Source organism: Pantherophis guttatus, chromosome 2 (assembly GCF_059756535.1).
Source record: "Pantherophis guttatus breed Tessera chromosome 2, ASM5975653v1, whole genome shotgun sequence".
NCBI lineage: Eukaryota > Metazoa > Chordata > Lepidosauria > Squamata > Colubridae > Pantherophis > Pantherophis guttatus.
In genome coordinates, this window is record NC_142064.1 from 234,185,945 (window position 1) to 234,204,108 (window position 18,164).

Here is an 18,164-nt window from a genome sequence, read left to right on the forward strand (position 1 = left end):
CAAACCAGCGACATCTCAAGAAAAAAAAATAGGCAAGAAAAGTATATAATGATAATTGTTATATTAAGTAAAATAGAAAAAAAAATAATGTTCTAATTTTTAGAAAAAAGATATTGTGTTAATGTGTTGAATAAAAAGTTAGATTTTTCTAAAGGGAAGAATTGATTATACTCTAAGACAAAACACCGGAATGAGATATATGTTCCTTTTCCAGCTTCCATGCTTCCAGCTTTATTAAATTTATATCACACTTCTCATTCAACAACTCAAGTAGCATATATCCTGCTGCCTCTGTAAAATAGATTGAACTGAATATCTCATTCTACATATTATAACTGCAGCTAGGATAACCTATGTACAAAATTGGAAAAATAATGTCATACCAAAAGATGAAGAGGTGATAAGGAAAATTTTGGACTGTGCGGAGATGGATAAATTGAGAAAAGAAATAAAAGGAAAAGATGAAATGGAATATTGCTTAATATGAGGAAAATGGTACAAATGGTTAGAGGACAGGAATAACAAACAAGAAAACACATAACAGAGATGATTTAGAAATCAGGAAGCATCAACAAAATGATATTAAATATATAATATATGTAAAGTAACATATGGATATAATAGTGTGTATAATAAGTAAGGAGTAATATATATAATATATGAGGAATGAGGGAACCACAAAAATAAATATGTGAATATGTAGGGGGGAGGGGAAACATAAACCATGGATATACACCGATACGGAACTGTTGTAAAATGGAAATTTTTCATTTGTTTTTGTTTTTAAAGAAAAAAAATATTTTTTTAAAAAAAAAGATAGATTGAACTGTAAAATAGATTGAACTGAGATAATGACTATCCCTAAATCATTCATGAGCTTCCATGAATGAGATTTGCCTACAACTTGGTCTCTCCACCTCTAGTTCAGTACCCAAAATACTACATTAAACTTGGTTCTCGTTTATTTATACAGGCACGTGTCTGTACATACAGTAGTATATATTGTATGTGCCTATATTCACACATAAATCTACACATGTTGAAAAAAGTATAGCATTTAGATATATAGATTAAAGGAAGCATTAAAATGGGGCTGGGCACTTCTATAATAATAAAAGACAAACATTGCTCTGATAAGTCCAACTATAGCATGATCTGGTTCCTGGTTATACATGCAGAATGTTAATTATGTTATTGCTAATTAAACTATAGCATTTCTCCTCTTTTCAGTATATTTATTCTCTCATTGTTATGCTGCTTTTATAACAGTGAAAGATAATACATTGGATTACTGATTTTATAAAAACATGGTGGAAAGAAAGAAAGAGAAAGAAAGAAAGAAAGAAAGAAAGAAAGAAAGAAAGAGGGAGGGAGGGAGGGAGGGAGGGAGGGAGGGAAGGAAGGAAGGAAGGAAGGAAGGAAGGAAGGAAGGAAGGAAGGAAGGAAGGAAGGAAGATCAGTCATCTCAGTCCAACCTATGCACAAAAATGTTGTTATGGGGAAGAATAGGAGAACAAGCACTGTGCATACTGCCTTCAGCTCGTGAACGCAAAGTAAATATAAATCTACTAATGTATTAAATAAATAAGTGATCTTCTGAGTATGCATTAGAACAGGGGTGTCAAACTCACGCTGTCATGGCGGTATCACGTGATGTATCAGGACTTTTTCTTCCTTTGCTAAACCAGGTTTGGGCATGGGCAGCACATGATGCATCCAGCGCACGGGCCGGGAGTTTGACAGCCCTGCACTAGAACATTCACATAGAGGTCTTTTAAACAAAAGTAATTGTGAAAATCTGTGTAGGCAAGAAATTCTTGTTTATAGTGGGCAAGGTATATTATTCATTGCAAATTCTTCAATTACTTCAGAGGTTGGTCATTGTATGTATCCTGGTATAAGTCTTCTCTCCATAAATTCTATCTCAGAACTAACTGTTCTTATTTCAACTGATCACAATCCTCCTGTTTTTTATATATTTATTTTAGTAAAATTGAAATTATTATAACTATTTACAGTAATCATTTACAATTCTAAACTTTTCATACCCTCTTCTACCTAAGGTTAAAAACTGCAAACACCTGTGATGAAGTGTGAAGGTATCATATTTCTGCCTCAAATTCTGTATCACAAAGTTCTTGAGATATGCTGATTTCTTTAGAAGAGAATCAATCTAAGCAGCTTTAATTCTTGACCTTTTTCACGTTGATTAAAACTTTGGCTTCATGCCACTCCTTGTGGATTGGTCTCTGGTGTAACATATTACAGCAGACACTACGATACATCATGCTGTAGCAGCTTTTTCTCCTTCGAGAGCACAGATGTCTAACTTTATAATTACGTACTTTCTCTTTAAGAATAATTTCTTGATAGCAATTCAGCCTATTGATTTGGTAACAATTCATGATGATCATTTTGAAGCTAAACTTCATCGTCACAGAGGCATCTTAATTTCAAATGGAGTGGCCTCCAATCCACTTGTCTCCTGTGATTGACCAGAGTACTAGAAAATAATGTTTTTACTAAATAATGTGTTAGGGATTTTATATTTGCAAAAGGGGATTTTTAGTTTTGGATTATAGTTCCAATTCCTGTATTTTGTAGGTGATCAAATCCTACAAATCAAATCAAATCAAATCAAATCAAATCAAATCAAATCAAATATAAGTGACCTATAAGGTCCCTTCCAACTCTGTTAATCTGTTATCTGTTAAATCCCTAGAAGTTGGAATATATTTGTAAAATTCTGCTTTCCTTTAAAAGTAATTAGATCTATGCTTATCTTATCCAATGGACTTGTAGAAGGTCCATTTAATAAGTATATTTTCATTGATGACTGCCACAAAAATGCATTACACATTTCCATATAGACTTTTTCAATCCAGGCACATATCCATCATCTGCAAATGTGAGGTCTCCTATATGATGCAACAATATTTTCTGTATAACTTTCGTGCAATGAAACTGGAAAAACAAATACCTGTCCAGAATATGTATGTCCATCCTAAAGTTCTTTAAACTGAAAATATGTTTCTACTTCCACATGGCAACTTTATTTTTTCTTCAGTTTTGCTATTTTAACTGGGAGTCATTTTCATGCTGATCCAAAACATGGATAAAAAGGGAGACTGGAAAAAGACTAAGTGATCTGCATTACCAAAGTTTTATGGAAGTGCTCTAGAAAAGGGCTGTCAAACTCCTGGCCTGGATGCATCACACGCTGGTCATACTCCTGCCCAGTTTAGCAAGGGGGTGGGGGAAGGCAAAGGGGAGGAAGGAAAGTTCAAAAACGGTAGCAGAAAGAAGAACCCAGTCTACAAGTTCTCAAACCAGTTACTGGGAAATTGCAAATTCATGATATGAGTAGCCTTGGAAATAATGATGCAGAAAGGAGAATTTTGGGAGCCTGAATCTTCCCTTAACAAGAGTAACTATCTATGCTAGAAGAAAAACAACAACAAAACCCTGGAATGTGATATATACATTCAGCTATGAAAGCTAGGTAAAATTTATATATTTTTATTTATCAATTTTTTTACACTGCCCATCTCACCTAAGCGACTCTAGCTGGTTCATCATCAAGAAAGAAATGCTAAGGACCAAAATAGACATTCTTGGTGTCAGTGAGATCAAGTGGACTAGAAATTAGATGACTTTACAGGGTAAATGGAAATGTCAACTTCAAAAGGGAATGACATTAGAAAAGCAGTCAATTAATTAAGAAAATTGCCAAATCAGTTGAAAACAGTAAATTACAAAAAAAATATTTGAATCTCTGGGTATGACAATTTTCCAAATATATGCAGTAAAAATGCATTCAATCAATAAAGAGACAAAATAGTGACTTCAATTGTAAATTAATAGGTGGTTTGGGTGCCAGGATTCCTTCCTTCCTTCCTTCCTTCCTTCCTTCCTTCCTTCCTTCCTTCCTTCCTTCCTTCCTTCCTCCCTCCCTCCCTCCCTCCCTCCCTCCCTCCCTTCTTTATTACTTTTGGTTTTATTATTCAGATGGGCTTTATTATGGTTTTGTGAATTGCCCAGAATTGTGATGTATCAAAAGGGTAGCTACACAAGTCTTTTAAATAAAAGAATAAAATTATTTTCTGCAATATCAAAAAGAACATTGCATCCAGAAAAATGATACTGACAAAATTTCAACTCTATATGCAGTCAAAATGAAGAACAGATTCCACTTACTTAACTTTATGGAAAAGGAATCAGATGGACTAGGAGAAGAAATGAAAAACATTTTCAGTGAAATAGCAAAGAAACATGTTCTTATAAAAGAAAGAGAAGCAAATGGTTGCCAGAAGACACTCTCCAAATTGCTGGACAGAGAAAGAAAGCTAACGCCATGGTTAACAAAAATGAAGGTGGTGAATACAGAATTTCAACATTAAGCTAGAAAAGATAAAATTACTGGAAGGAGTTTTCAAAGAAATAGGAGAAAGACATCCCAAAAACATTATTAGGATTTTTTTTCCTAATAAAGAAACTGGTACCACATACGGAATACAAAGGGATAATAACAGAAAGAAGTAGGAACATTTTGAATGATCAGAAGCAAATTTAAAAAAAATGCAAGGAATAGTTCCAATAAGGAATTGTATATGATTGATATTCTTCAACCATGGAATGGGTCATGGTCATGTCAAATGATAAAAATCATTGGAAAATTCAGTTATACTTAGAATGCTTGGAAGTACTAGAAATGAGGCCCATGAAGATTACATTGTATAGATGCCATCAGTAAAATATCTGTTTAAATGAAGAAACATTAAACAAAGTTATAAAACTTTAGAAAGAATGGAGAGAGCAAGACAAGCCTATAAAAAGTGAGATGTAACTGATAGGATACATCATGTTGATTGACTCAGATGTCCTGATCACCCTGGATAGTTTCTTCATCTGATAGACAGAACTGTCTATCTCTGTGTGTTGTATATTGTGGAGTTCTTGATACTGTCTGGTCTTGGTTGCTTGCTTGCTGATACTTCATTATCCAACTAACATCATAGTTGGGTAGTAAGATATTCTTTTCTATTTGTAGAGTTTTTCCTGGACTGTATCTGATCTTCAGTTAGAATGTTTAATAGCAACATTCATACCAACAACTAATATACTCTTAAAAAGGAGTCTTGATAGTACAGTGGTCTAAAGCACCCTGTTATTAAGAACAGGTGCCTGCAATTACTGCAGGTTCGAATCTCGCCAAGGCTCAAGGTTGACTCAGCCTTCCATCCTTTCTAAGGTAGGTAAATTGAGGACCCAGTTGTGGGGGCAATAAGCTGACTTTGTATAAATATACAAAAGAATGAAGGCTATTGCTTAGCTCATTGTAAGCCGCCCTGAGTCTCCGGAGAAGGGCGGCATATAAATCAAATTAAAAAAAAAAAAAGAAGCTTTCACAATGTTTTTCAGTAGTTTGGGATCAAAAAGATTCATGTATTCAAAATACCACAGCTACTAACTTTTTTCTCATCCTTGCCTTTAATTTTTCTGTTTTTTATAGACATTTCTATGAAGAATTCACCATACCTGAGAGTGATTCCTGAAAATGTCTGAGGGCTCCTGACAATATTTTGGGTTAGGACATTGGTTTCATTTCTGGAAAAAAAATTTTCCTGTGGTGATCTGTCCAGTTTCACTCTATGGTGTCAATTCTGTTGTTGTTACTGTTTTGGTTCTAGCTTTTATGACTGCCATATATTGGTAGAATTTAGTCAGGAAGCAAGTCATGCATACTAGGGTAAATATCCTTTGGTGCTGTCCTGTGGTTCCAAATTAGCTCTGCCTTTCTAAATCAGATTTTATTATTCAGCTGACAATATATGTCCTGTGTATGCCACCTGTCTCAGTTTGAGATTCATTTTGTCTGGATTTAATTTGATGTCCTTTTCTGCAATCTGAAGGAAAGACTGTACTTTCCAATAATGTTCTTTTTTTCTGCTTCGGTAATATTTCTCCAATAATCATGATATAATTTGCAACTTCCTAGCTGTTTCCTCTGAAAAATACAAGGAGATTCCGATTGAAAAAAAAAGTAGTGATTTTTATCAAACAAAAGTTGTAGAGAAAGTTGTCAGTTGAGTTGACTTTTCATTCTATTTCACATGCTAGGAACCATTTCTAACTTCATAATTAATGAATATTCATAATTAGTGAATATTGGACAGCATGTTATGATTCCACCTATTGGTTAATTGCATCATATGAAATTTAATAGCCAGTGATTATGCAAATATGTAATTTCTTTGATGGATTCCTTACTATGAACAGGTTGCTTATCCAGAAAATACTAGATTATGTGGCTGTGATTGTGTTCCCTTTTTGGAATCTTTTGAGTCCTTTTTAAGCAGACTCATGTAATGCTAATGGAAGACATTTTCCTCCATGGGAAATGCATAGATGTAATAAGGTCAATTTCTAGTTGCAGTTCACTTTCAAAACAAATATTAGTATAGTCCCCATTTCTCTGGAAGGGAGTTTTCATGCCGTGGAAGTTTGTAAAATACAGATAAAATTCTGATGTCGTATTCTGATTCATTGCTTGGATAACTGTGTTGCTGAAGAAGACAGATTAGACCCGTTCTTTCGCAACTACAATGGAAGTCTGTAAGTTTTATTCTTTTTGGGACTTGTAAGTGTCAGATTACATTTCCCTGCTGTCTGCATAATGCTCTTATTGTACATTTTGAGGAGGCAGCTGCTCGACCAAATAATTATGCTAAGGTCTGTTTCATTATTGGGGAATTTATTAAGTCCATTGACAATTATCCTTTCCTGTTAATCCTTGTCAGTTAAAATGATGCTGCCAAGAGTGATGACAACTATATCAGCACAGATGTGAAGATTGAGGAGAGAACCTCAGGACCCTGGAGGCCCAGGTGATGTTCTCATCCATCTCTCCACTGAAAGGAGAAAGAAAATTTTTGCAGATGAATAATTGCCTTCAGTTATGATGTCGGTGGGAACTATATAATTTCTGGAGCTTTGAGCCAAGTTATTTGAATGAAAGACAGCTGGTCCAAGATGGATTTTACTTTACTTGTGTTTTGGTAAAGGATGGCAAACTTGATTATCTGTTTATTATTACAGGTATTGTACTAACAAACTTTCTAGATCAGAGTTTCTCAACCTTGGCAACTTGAAGAAACGTGGATTTGAATGATGATTGAGGAATAGCAGAAGTTAAAGTTCACACAACTTCAACTTGAAGCTGGTTGAGAAACATTTCTGTAGATTATGTGCCATTAACTGCTTCCTGAAAGCCCCAGTACAGCAAGCCTGAATTTTATTTGGGTGTGGAATTCTTTGTATCCTGAGATGTTCTAATGTTAATTCAGTTTGACAGTTTTGAGCTGGTGGAGGATGGAGCCTTCAGTCACCACTGCATAACTAGCTGATGAGTCATGCACATTCCAGTGGCTCACTAACTGGAGGAGGAGGAGAGAAGTTGCCAAGCAACCAGCTTTCATCTTGGCTGGACAATGTGACAGATTGTTTTGGAAACTTGAGAAACTGAAACTTATATTAGGATGAAAAGCCCGGGAGCTTTAGTACTGGCTTTTCACCAGTAGCGCCAAGATGGTGTATCTAAATAAATTTGTTCTTTGAGGAAAAGCAATGCCTCGGAGTTCGATTTGTAATGGGTGCGTTACTTGGAGCCTGATACAGTGGGAATGAAAGCTGACTGTCAGCTGTTAATTTATGTTGTTGTTTATAAGTAAACAATATAAATATAAAAATATTATTTTCATTTTAAAATAAAATAATTACCTAATTACTTAAGTCTTCTTTAATTCTGCACTACATTCTGAACCCTTACATGAACATTTAAAATAATATTTGAAGGAGATGGGTGGTTCTTAAATATGACAAACAACAAATAAAATACAAAGTTCAACATGCATCAAAAAGGAAAGACATATTTGTCATTACTCAATTGCTTCTCACCAGACTACTGATGGAATTCATCATCGTTGTGCTCTCCTTGCTTGTCAACATGGATATATGATCTCCATCCATATCTCCACCATCACTTAGCCCAACCTTCCACCCTTGTCCCAATCTATAAGTCCAACTCAGTGTACAATTACTAAAACAACACACACACATATATACCCACACAAACATACTTTATTAGGGTCACAAGCCAGAATTCATGCAAATAAAAACAATTAGTTATTAAATATAGCATCTAATAACTAATAAAATGTCAGCATACAATGCCCTCTATCTCTTCTACAGGCATCATTTGAAGGATATTGTACTGCTACAAACATGTGTTGCTAGATAATAAAAATTTGCAAGTGAATATGTCAACTTTGTGTTTTTAACCAGGCAGAAGATAAGAGATAAAATATTCATCCAGGCAGCCAGGTTTTTTGTGTAGTAAAGGGATTAATAGCCTTTCCTGTTTTTTATGTAAATTTACATTTTAAGATAACATATTCTATCAGTTTCAGTTCACATGGCCAAATTCTTTGAGGAGCTGGTGTTTTATTATATGTGACTTCTAGAACTGCCCATTGGAGGACGTAAAAGAAGAAAATATCCATTGATAACTTGCAAAGACAAGTGATTTTCAATAGTCTTATGGGACTATTGAAACAGATCTAGCTTGATATATGGGGGAGGGGGGTTTAGAATATTGCAAGTACACTCATGAGAACTCAAACACATACAAATCAACTTTGTACAAGCATTTCAGCTGACTCTAAACATATATCTCTTAACCACATGACAAGTATCTAACCCACTCCAGTCAACTTTCCTGATTGCTTATTTGTAACCTATGACTATCATTAAGTGTTGTACCTTATGATTCTTGATGAACATATCTTTTCTTTTATGTACACTGAGAGCATATGCACCAAGACAAATTCCTTGTGTGTCCAAACACATTTGGCCAATAAAAAAATCTATTCTATTCTATTACTCCATTCATAGTTTCTCATAGTGGATTTCAGATTCCCTCCCCTCTCATTCAGGGCTCTTTCTCCATTTATTCCTCCAAGAAATGTCTATTCCCAGGGTTTCTGCCAGGCCAAGACCACCATAGCTTTGCAATTAATGCTGATTTTTTTTTCAGGGGAAGGGGGAGGGAAAGGATTATTTCTAGTAGTCCCAGAGACCATTGAATTACCACAATGCAAAATGCTAAATGAACTGACAGGTAACTTCCTTTTCATTGGTCACGTCTTTTACTTCAAAACCCAAACAATCTTTTCAAAAGACACTCAATTTTTGAGCTAGTGAACTACTCTAAGCAGACTCTATGGTTGATGATCATTGTATAAATAAGAGCTTTCAGAAAACCAGAAGTTTTGGTAAAGTCAGGAAGAAATGGAGCAGGAAGGAGGTGTGAAAAGACAATGCATGACCACAGAAGGATCTATGGATATTTGTTCCTTTCTCCATCTCCTAATCAAACACTCAGTGCCTTGTGAATCTTACATCAGGGTCCCCAATCCATGGGCCATGGCCCATTACTGGCTGTGGCCTATTCAGAATGGGCCACCTGAGCGACAGGCTGGACCAGTGTGCACAAGCAGGTAGCTCCACTTGCAGCTGAGCTGCATGCATGTGCGTGTGTGCACTGGCCCACCATTCGCATTAGTGGAGCTGTGGGTGCATGCATCAGTGTGCTGCTCACAGAGCCCGGTTACTGTCTCTCCCCCCCCACTCCAGCCAGGCCACCAAGCCAGAAAGGTTGGGGACTGCTGACATACATGACTGATAAGATTCCTACACTGCTAAATAAAGGATTCCCAAGCATTATTTTAGGTCATTTGGTTCAACATATTGCACAGAATATGCCAATGGTTCCTTCACTTACTTTTGCCTAAAAGATGTATGTTTTTTTGTCCAAGACAATGCATTAAGCTTTATTTCTCCCTGGACCACTAAAATAATAAATTTTAATAAAATTATCTTCAAATAAATTACTTTTCTCACTTTGATCAGGTAAAATATTCCTGGTTATATTCTAGACAGGTTAAAAAATTGATATATGTGCCTCAAAACCCTGGAGCTTCAGAAATAAACATTTATACAGTTTTAATTTCTGAGACTAAACAAGGATTCAGATGTCTCCTCATCTTTCTGTCCTTTAGAGTTTAGTTTGCGAAACAGAAATATTTCATTATTCAGTCTGAAGCTTAGATACTAAGTTTGAACCTGATGTTTGTCTCTAAGAATGGTATCAAACCGCAGGTATTGCATGTATCTTGGCAAGGATCCCTCTGGTTTGTCACAGGCGTTTCAGCAAACTTGTTCCCCCAAGAAAATAAATTTCAAACCACATTCCCAGAATACTATAGTCTCTGACATCTCAGCATGGTTGACCAAATATGTATGTGGATTTCAATATGCATATAATACCAATAAAGACAAGAAAGTACCTTTCACAATCAGGTTTCCTGAATTTCTCGCAACTCCAAATTGATTCATTGCTATGCAGCTGTATACACCTGCATCAGATTTGGTAATATTATATATCTTCAGACTGTTATCTTCTAAGATAAAGATTCTGAAGAGGGAGGATTAAAAAATAAACAAAACCATGCAAACCAGTTATTAATATATTATACAGAAGACTAACACCAATAACTGTGATATGTTATTTATAATATTTGGACATTAATCATAGCTGTTGTTGATTACAGCACACTGAGCACATTTCAGCCAAATTTTCACTTCAATGTATCATTGATCATTACATTAGATACAGATTAGACACAGTAGAATGTACTAATTTTCTGTCTTTATAACTAGTCTGCCTCTTTCTCTGGTCAATTTATTCCTGCAGAGGAGGAAATAAATCCACAATATGAGGTCTAAGCTGGGTGTGTTTCTTCAGGGAGTAAAATATGTTTTCAGTCTCAGATAGTGAGCTGATTATAGTAAGAAGTATGAGAAGATGCATTTTTTCAGCATTTATTATTCCTCATTGAGATCGCCACATCTAGTCCTAACAGTCAAACAATGAAATGAATTTAAGCTGATTATTATAGGAAGGTTAATATGTCACACAGTTATAAATAACCAGGTTAAGGCCGCTTATTATTGGTAATAGCAGTTGAAGAAGACAAACATGGATTAAATGATTACATCGGGGCAAGCAAAGGTTATCATTTTATAACTTTCATTTTTTCTGAATGTGATATCACAAAACTGAAAAAAATTGCTAAAAATAATAATAAAATTTAAATGAGTTTTGCAAAGGGAGCACTATCTAAAACACAATACACCAAGAAAAGATATATAGATGGAGGGGGGAGGGGGAGGATGGATGAGAGAGAGAGAGAAAGAGATTACTTGGTCTGTGGTGTGGATATTTGGGTGGTTCAGGCACAGGGAATTTGTGGTGGGGGGGTTGGGGGGTGTTTGGGGATTGTTATGTGTGTTGGGCCTGGTCTTTGCGTGTTATGTGAATTTCGTTGTATGGGTATACTGTGTATACACATACAATGACAATAAAGTATATTTATTTATTTATTTATTAGATAGATAGATGATAGGTAGATAGGTAGGTAGGTAGGTAGGTAGGTAGGTAGGTAAGTAGATAGATAGATAGATAGATAGATAGATAGACAGATAGATAGATAGATAGATAGATACCCTGTTTTCTCCAAAATAAGACATCCCCTGATAATAAACCCAATTGGGCTTTTGAACGCAAGGCAATAAGGCTAAACGCTTATTTCAGGGTTCAAAAAAATATAAGACAGGGTTTTATTTTCGAGGAAACATGGTAGATAGATAGATGATAGATGATAGATGATAGATAGATAGATAGATAGATAGATAGATAGATAGATAGATAGATAGATAGATAGATATTGATTTATGGAGAAAATGCAAATTAAATTAGGAACCAAAATGATTGCAGATAGATGCCACAAAGTACTTTATAGTGGCATATACTGTACATCTACAGTATTCCAAAGGTATCAGAAAGCCTCAAGATTATAAATTATAGGTCTGGAAATGATATATAGGACTTACAAAAACAGTGTAAATTATAACTAAATTTTTATTACAGGAATGTAGGATCTGATAACAACATGAGATGGTCCTACTATGGGCGACCTGGAGCCTCTACTATCTGATAAGAGGGGCAGTGACACAGTGGTTAGAGTGCAGTACTGCAGGCTACTTCTGCTGACCACTGGCTGCCAGCAATTTAGCAGTTTGGGTCTCACCAGGCTCAAGGTTGACTTAACTCAAGGTTGGGTAAAAATGAGGACCCAGATTGTTGGGGGCAATATGTTGACTCTGTAAACCGCTTAGAGAGGGCTGTAAAGCACTGTAAATCGGTATATAAGTGTAAGCGCTATTGCTATTGCTATTTTTTAACAAGAGTCCAAGTCCATCTTTTCTCCTGATTGTACCACCTTCTAACATTAAAAAATGTCCTCCTCCTCCTCCTTTTTCTTCTCCTCCTCCACCTCTTCCTCCTTCCTTTCTTCTGTCTCCTTTGCCTTTAGGATCATCAGGCAGCTTCAGTTGTCTATTCTGCCTAAAATGTGCTTTGGTTTCATGCAAGAATGTAGAATATTAGTTGTTTTTCACCCATAACTCAGAGAAAGCAGCACAGAGAAAAAAGAATGGAAACAATTACAACATCATAGTTATTGAAGAATGAGATAGACTAGAAGATGAAACAAAATTTTACAAGCACTAAATATTTCAATCATATCAGCTAAGGATTTACCAACACCCCCCTCCCCTCCAAAAAAAACCCACATGTTTTTCTGGCCACTTATCATACATTACTTAGATTATTCCTGGGTTTTTGGCTGAAATTCAAATCTCCAAAGGGAGATGTGATTCTTCTCTTTTTGTTCTTTCTATTGTGTTATTCCAATACAGATATTCAGGTCTGAGAATAGAAATATATTCTTCAGAACATATGTAACAAAGAGCAGTTAGTCACGGCTTTATTTCAGGAGGAAAACTATACCAGCATCTGATGTGTTCGCTTGTTTCTTTGTTTTTAACTAGCCATGTGTCCTTATGCTCAGGGGTGGGCTTCAAAAATTTGAGTAAGGGGTTCTCTGCCCAGTTGCTGGGTGGGTGTAGCCATGGTGGGTATAGCCTAGTCAGGCTCCTGAACCACGGTGTGTGTGGGGGGGTGTTTTTGCCCTCCCCGGGCTCCGGAGGCTTTCCTTGAGCCTCCAGGAGGGCAAAAATGGCCACCCCAGGCCAAACTTCCAATAGGCCCATTTTTCGCCCTCCCCGAGCCTCCACGCGCACCCTGCACTTATCTGCATCCAAAACAGGACATGTGGGGACTCCTGGGAGGGGATGGGAGGGGTGGGCAGGGTCAGCCAGGAGTGGGATTTGGGGGTTCTCTGAACTGCACAGAATCTTAGCTAGAGGTTCTCCTGAACCCCTGCGAACTCCCAGCAGCCTACCCCTGTTTATGCTGTAATCTAAAGCTTTCCTCTGGCTTATTTATGCAGAATACCAGAAATGCTGTTGTTACAGAGGGGCATATATTTGGTTTATGTTTTTTATTAAATTTCAGTTTGTCTTCCCTCATGCTGTCCATCTTCTAGTGAAAGCCTCTATATCACATTTTGCAAATGCTATTTTTCTTTACTCTCCTATTCTGTTCTTAATTAGGATATTTAGGATTGGTGTACTGTTTTTGTACAGAAGGGAGGAAAATGTACATTCCTCCAGACTGCATGATTGAAGCTCCCATGATTTCTTACCTCTGGCCATGCAGCTCATATCACAAGAAATTACATCTTCTCCGTTGGGGGTTGTAAAAAGGAAATAATTATTTCCAAATTAATACTTGTCTGAGTTAATCCTTTTCCAGCTCTTAAAAGTGGAAGTTCTTGTGACCTGTTACCCACTGTTGGTATATTTTAATGTCTCATTTGAGCTTTTTCCCCCCAAATGAGTGAGTGAGAAAGAGCTAATCCCCAAAACAGAAAATAAATATCATAATAGTCCTTCAATTTAAATTGCAAATCTGTTCCTGCAAATACATCTCAAGATGAAGAGATGGAAAGAGAAGAGAGGGAGGATCTCTTCTAGACTTAGACTAACTTTATTGTCACTTTAAATATACACTAATCGGCATACATTAAAATGGAATTTTGTTGCATACAGCTCTCAAAGGGTCACCATCTCCAATATACACTACATAAACATGATTAAATAAATAAATAAAGCAAGCAAGCAAGCATATACTCACATACCCACATATATTATATGACACAGAGAAACAACACAGCCTAGTTTGGATGTATAAATGTATATGACTAGGGAAATGAATCTTGTGTGTTTACCAGACAGATGGCATAGGGAACAAAGCTGTTACAGAATCTGGTAGTCCTGCTAGAAATACTTTGAAACTGCCTCCCAGAGGGGAGTAACAGAAACAGACCGTAAAGTGGTTGTGTGGGGTCTCAAACAATGCTTTGAGCGCTAAGCACATAGCGCTTATAAGCAGTATCCTGAATAATGGGAAGTGAGTTTCTTATAACCTTTTTGGCTGTCCTCACCACTCTCTGAATGGACTTTCTCTCTGAGGCACTTCAGCCACCAAACCAAACAGTGATGCTGTTTGTTAAAACTCTCTCAATTGTGCCTCTGTAAAAAGTGGCCAGGACAGAAGGAGAAAGATGTGTTTTCCTCATCTGATGCAGAAAATGCAGATGCTGGTTTGCATGCTTCACTAAGGATGACATGTGGAGAGACCTACATAGATTCTTTGGGGAAAAAAAGTAAACACACATTTTGTGCTAGAAAAACAACAACATTGTGTTATTCCAAGTTTTTTAAAAATGTTCCTTTTTCAAAAATTAATTTATGTAAGAGCCAGCTGCTATGCTGTGTTTTTATATGCAATTTTTAACAGTCGAAAATAAGTTCTAGTGATTAAAATATATAAAAAAAATCCAGGTCATATTTTCCTAAGGTAAGAAAGGAGTGGCAAAAAAAAACAAAACCACACAAACAAAATAAAGAAAAAGAAATAAGCTGTATAATTATGCATTGTATAGAACTGCAAAGACATCTGCAAAGTGCAAAATCAAACTACGATTTCAGAGGAGCCAAAGATGTTGACTGGGAGTTAATTATCACTGACTTTGTTCAACCAACTGTCAAACACAAGAGAATTCTCACACCTGTGCTCAGTGTTTGAGGTGATCAGGTATCAAGGTAAAAAAGGAAAAAGGCAAATGCCCTGGGATTTGCTTAGCATTTTTTTCTTCTTCTGCCTCTTAATTTCTTCCCACTGCTGAATCAGTAGGTTCCTTTTTTGTCAGCCTGTATTCAGTCTGAACATCTGTAGTGCTGTCAATTGAGTTTTATGATATCAATAGAGATTTTTTTTTTTTAAAAAAAATGACAAATGGGGATTGATTTTACATTTGATCATTTGTGGTCTCCAAAAGATTTCTATAAGAAGATAGGGGTTTTTTGCCATCATCGCGGTAATTTTGGATGGTCCCTGAACAAGTAAGGTCTGCACTGTTGTTCTTTTCTGCCCAATCCTAATTAAATTTTGTTTTAATTATGAAGTGATAGAACATAAATTCACTTATCATTTGATAGAGTCATGGCCCTGCAAAATATAGAATGCCTTCTGTAAGCAACAAAGAAAAGCATATAAAAGCACAGAAAATATAGACACACAATTGTAAGAATATTTCTATCATATGCCATTGTATGCATGCATGCATGCACATATATATGCAGATACGCATACGTGTGTGTGTGTACATGCGTGCGTGCATGCATGCATGCATACAATGGCATATGATAGAAATATTCTTACAATTGTGTGTCTATATATTTTGTGCTTTTGATCATTGCTCTTGATCATTGCTGACATGTTTCTACAACTTGATTGATGTCGACCTGTGGTAAATTAAATTGTTTGGACATGATTTGGAAAGGTACACACCTCTGTATAGAAGGCCTCACAACCGACAATGCATACTGTAGCATAGCAAAAGCCATGAAGTCAAAAGAACTGCCTCAAGAGCTCAGAGACAAGATTATTGTAAGGTACAGATCTTGCAAAGGCTACAATAAAATTTCTGGTTCACTGAATGTTCCTAAGAGCACAGTGGCCTCTATAATTCTCAAATGGAAGAAGTTTTGCATAACCAGGATTCTTCCAAGAGCTGGTCACCCAATCAAACTTAACAATTGAGGGATAAGGGCTTTAGTAAGAGAGATGACCAAGAACCCAATGGTCACTCTGACTGAGCTCCAGAGATCCTGTGTGGAGATGGGACAGAGTTCCAGAAGGATAGCCATCACTGCAGCCCTCTACCAATCTGGGCTTTATGGAAGAATGGCTAGAAAGAAGCAGTGCAAAACACATGAAAGTCCACTTGGAGTTTGCAAAAAACCACTGAAGGACTCTTCGACTGTGAGGAACAAGATTCTCTGGTCTTATGAAACCAAGATTGAACCGTTTGGCCTCAATTCTAAATGTTATGTCTGGAGAAAACCAGGCACCACTCATCACCTGCCCAATATCATCCCAACAGTGAAGTATGGTGGTGGCAACATCATGCTGTTGGGGTGGTTTTTCAGCAACATGGGAGACTGGTCAGGGTTGAGGGAAAACTGAATAGAAAAAAGAACAGGGATATTGATTTAATGATAAAATCTCCACATCTTTTTTGTAGTATGGTGACCAAAATTGGTTGCAATATTCCAGATGTGGTCTTACTAGGGTTTTGTAACGCAGCACTAATACTTCACACAATACTTCTATGCTTTGGTTTATACAACTCAGAATTGTATTAGCTTTTTTGGCTGCTGCTGCACACTGCTGGCTCATATTCAAGTGATCATCCACTAGGACTCCAAGATCCGATCCGATCCTATCCTATCCTATCCTATCCTATCCTATCCTATCCTATCCTATCCTATCCTATCCTATCCTACCCTACCCTACCCTACCCTACCCTACCCTACCCTACCCTACCCTATTCCCTCAATGAAAACTTGTTCCACAGCACTCAGGACCTCAGACTGGGCTGAAGGTTTGCTTTCCAATATGACAATGATCCCAAGCACACAGCCAAGACAACCCAGGAGTGGCTTAGGGACAACTCTGTGGATGTCCTAGAGTGGTCCAGCCAGAGCCCCAATTTGAACCCTATTGGACATCTCTGGAGTGATCTACAAATAGCTGTCCACCAATGGTCACCATCCAACCTAACTGAGCTTGAGAGGATTTGCAAGGAAGAATGGCAAAAAATCCCTCAATCCAGGTGTACAAAACTTGTCGCATCATACCCCAAAAGACTCAAGGCTGTAATTGCTGCCAAAGGTTACTGAGTTAATGGTCTGAATACTTATGCCAATGTGATATTTCAGTTTTTTTTTTCTTTTTAATAAATTGACAGACATTTCTAAAATTTTGTTTTCACTTTGTGATTATGGGATACTGAGTGTAAATTAATGAGAAAAAAATGAATTTCAACAGCTGTAGAATCAGGCTGCAGCATAACAAAATTGACAAAAAAGAAGGGGGTCTGAATACTTTCTGAATGCACCCTATATGTAAATCTGTTGGTCACCATTTCTCTATTTACCTAGGAACAAAGCTTTCATTTCATCTCAGTTCATCTACTCATGCCTATTCAAGACTTCTTACAAAAGAGCAATTAACAACCAAATCACACAGAAGTTTTAATTTCCTTACATTATTTCCACAGTCAGTTGATGAACTTCCATTTGATTTACTATCAAATCAAGTTGAGCAATGGAAGGGAAAAACCAGCAGCTAAGCCTATGTATGTTATTCTAGAGCTGCATAATTGAAACTAATTCCAGGTTTATTTGATTTAGTACCAGGGGTGAAATGCTACTGCTGTTTGCTCTGCTTCGGGTAAAACTACTGGTTCAGGCGAACCAGTAGTAAAAAAAAAATGTAGTAAAAAAGTATATAGTAAAAAAAAAACAGCTGTGCCACGTGATCATCGGAACCTTTTAAAACACTTTTTTAAAGCATTTTTTACTACCTATTTGCCCGAATCAGTAGTAAAAAAATGCTTTAAAAAAGTAAAAAAAAAGTTGACCACACCCACCCAGTCACATGACCCCACCACTGCCAAACCACGCCCACAGAACTGGTAGCAACAAATTTTACATTTCACCACTGTTTAGTA

General features: G+C 36.6%; 1 protein-coding gene across 12 annotated transcripts in view; it reads right to left on the minus strand.

Moving 5' to 3' along the window:
* Positions 1-18,164, minus strand: part of CNTN6 (contactin 6) — a 229,013-nt gene that overhangs the window by 37,560 nt on the left and 173,289 nt on the right. For 11 of the 12 annotated variants that reach the window (XR_004595209.3, XM_034440535.3, XM_034440534.3 and 8 more), the window contains one exon: positions 10,407-10,534. The exons of the other annotated variant lie outside the window; for it this stretch is intronic. Coding sequence is in view for 10 of the 11 variants with exons in the window: in XM_034440535.3 (XP_034296426.2) it covers positions 10,407-10,534 (128 nt within the window). In the remaining variant the exon portion in view is untranslated. The remainder of the gene's footprint in view (positions 1-10,406; positions 10,535-18,164) is intronic. 12 annotated transcript variants of the gene reach the window in all.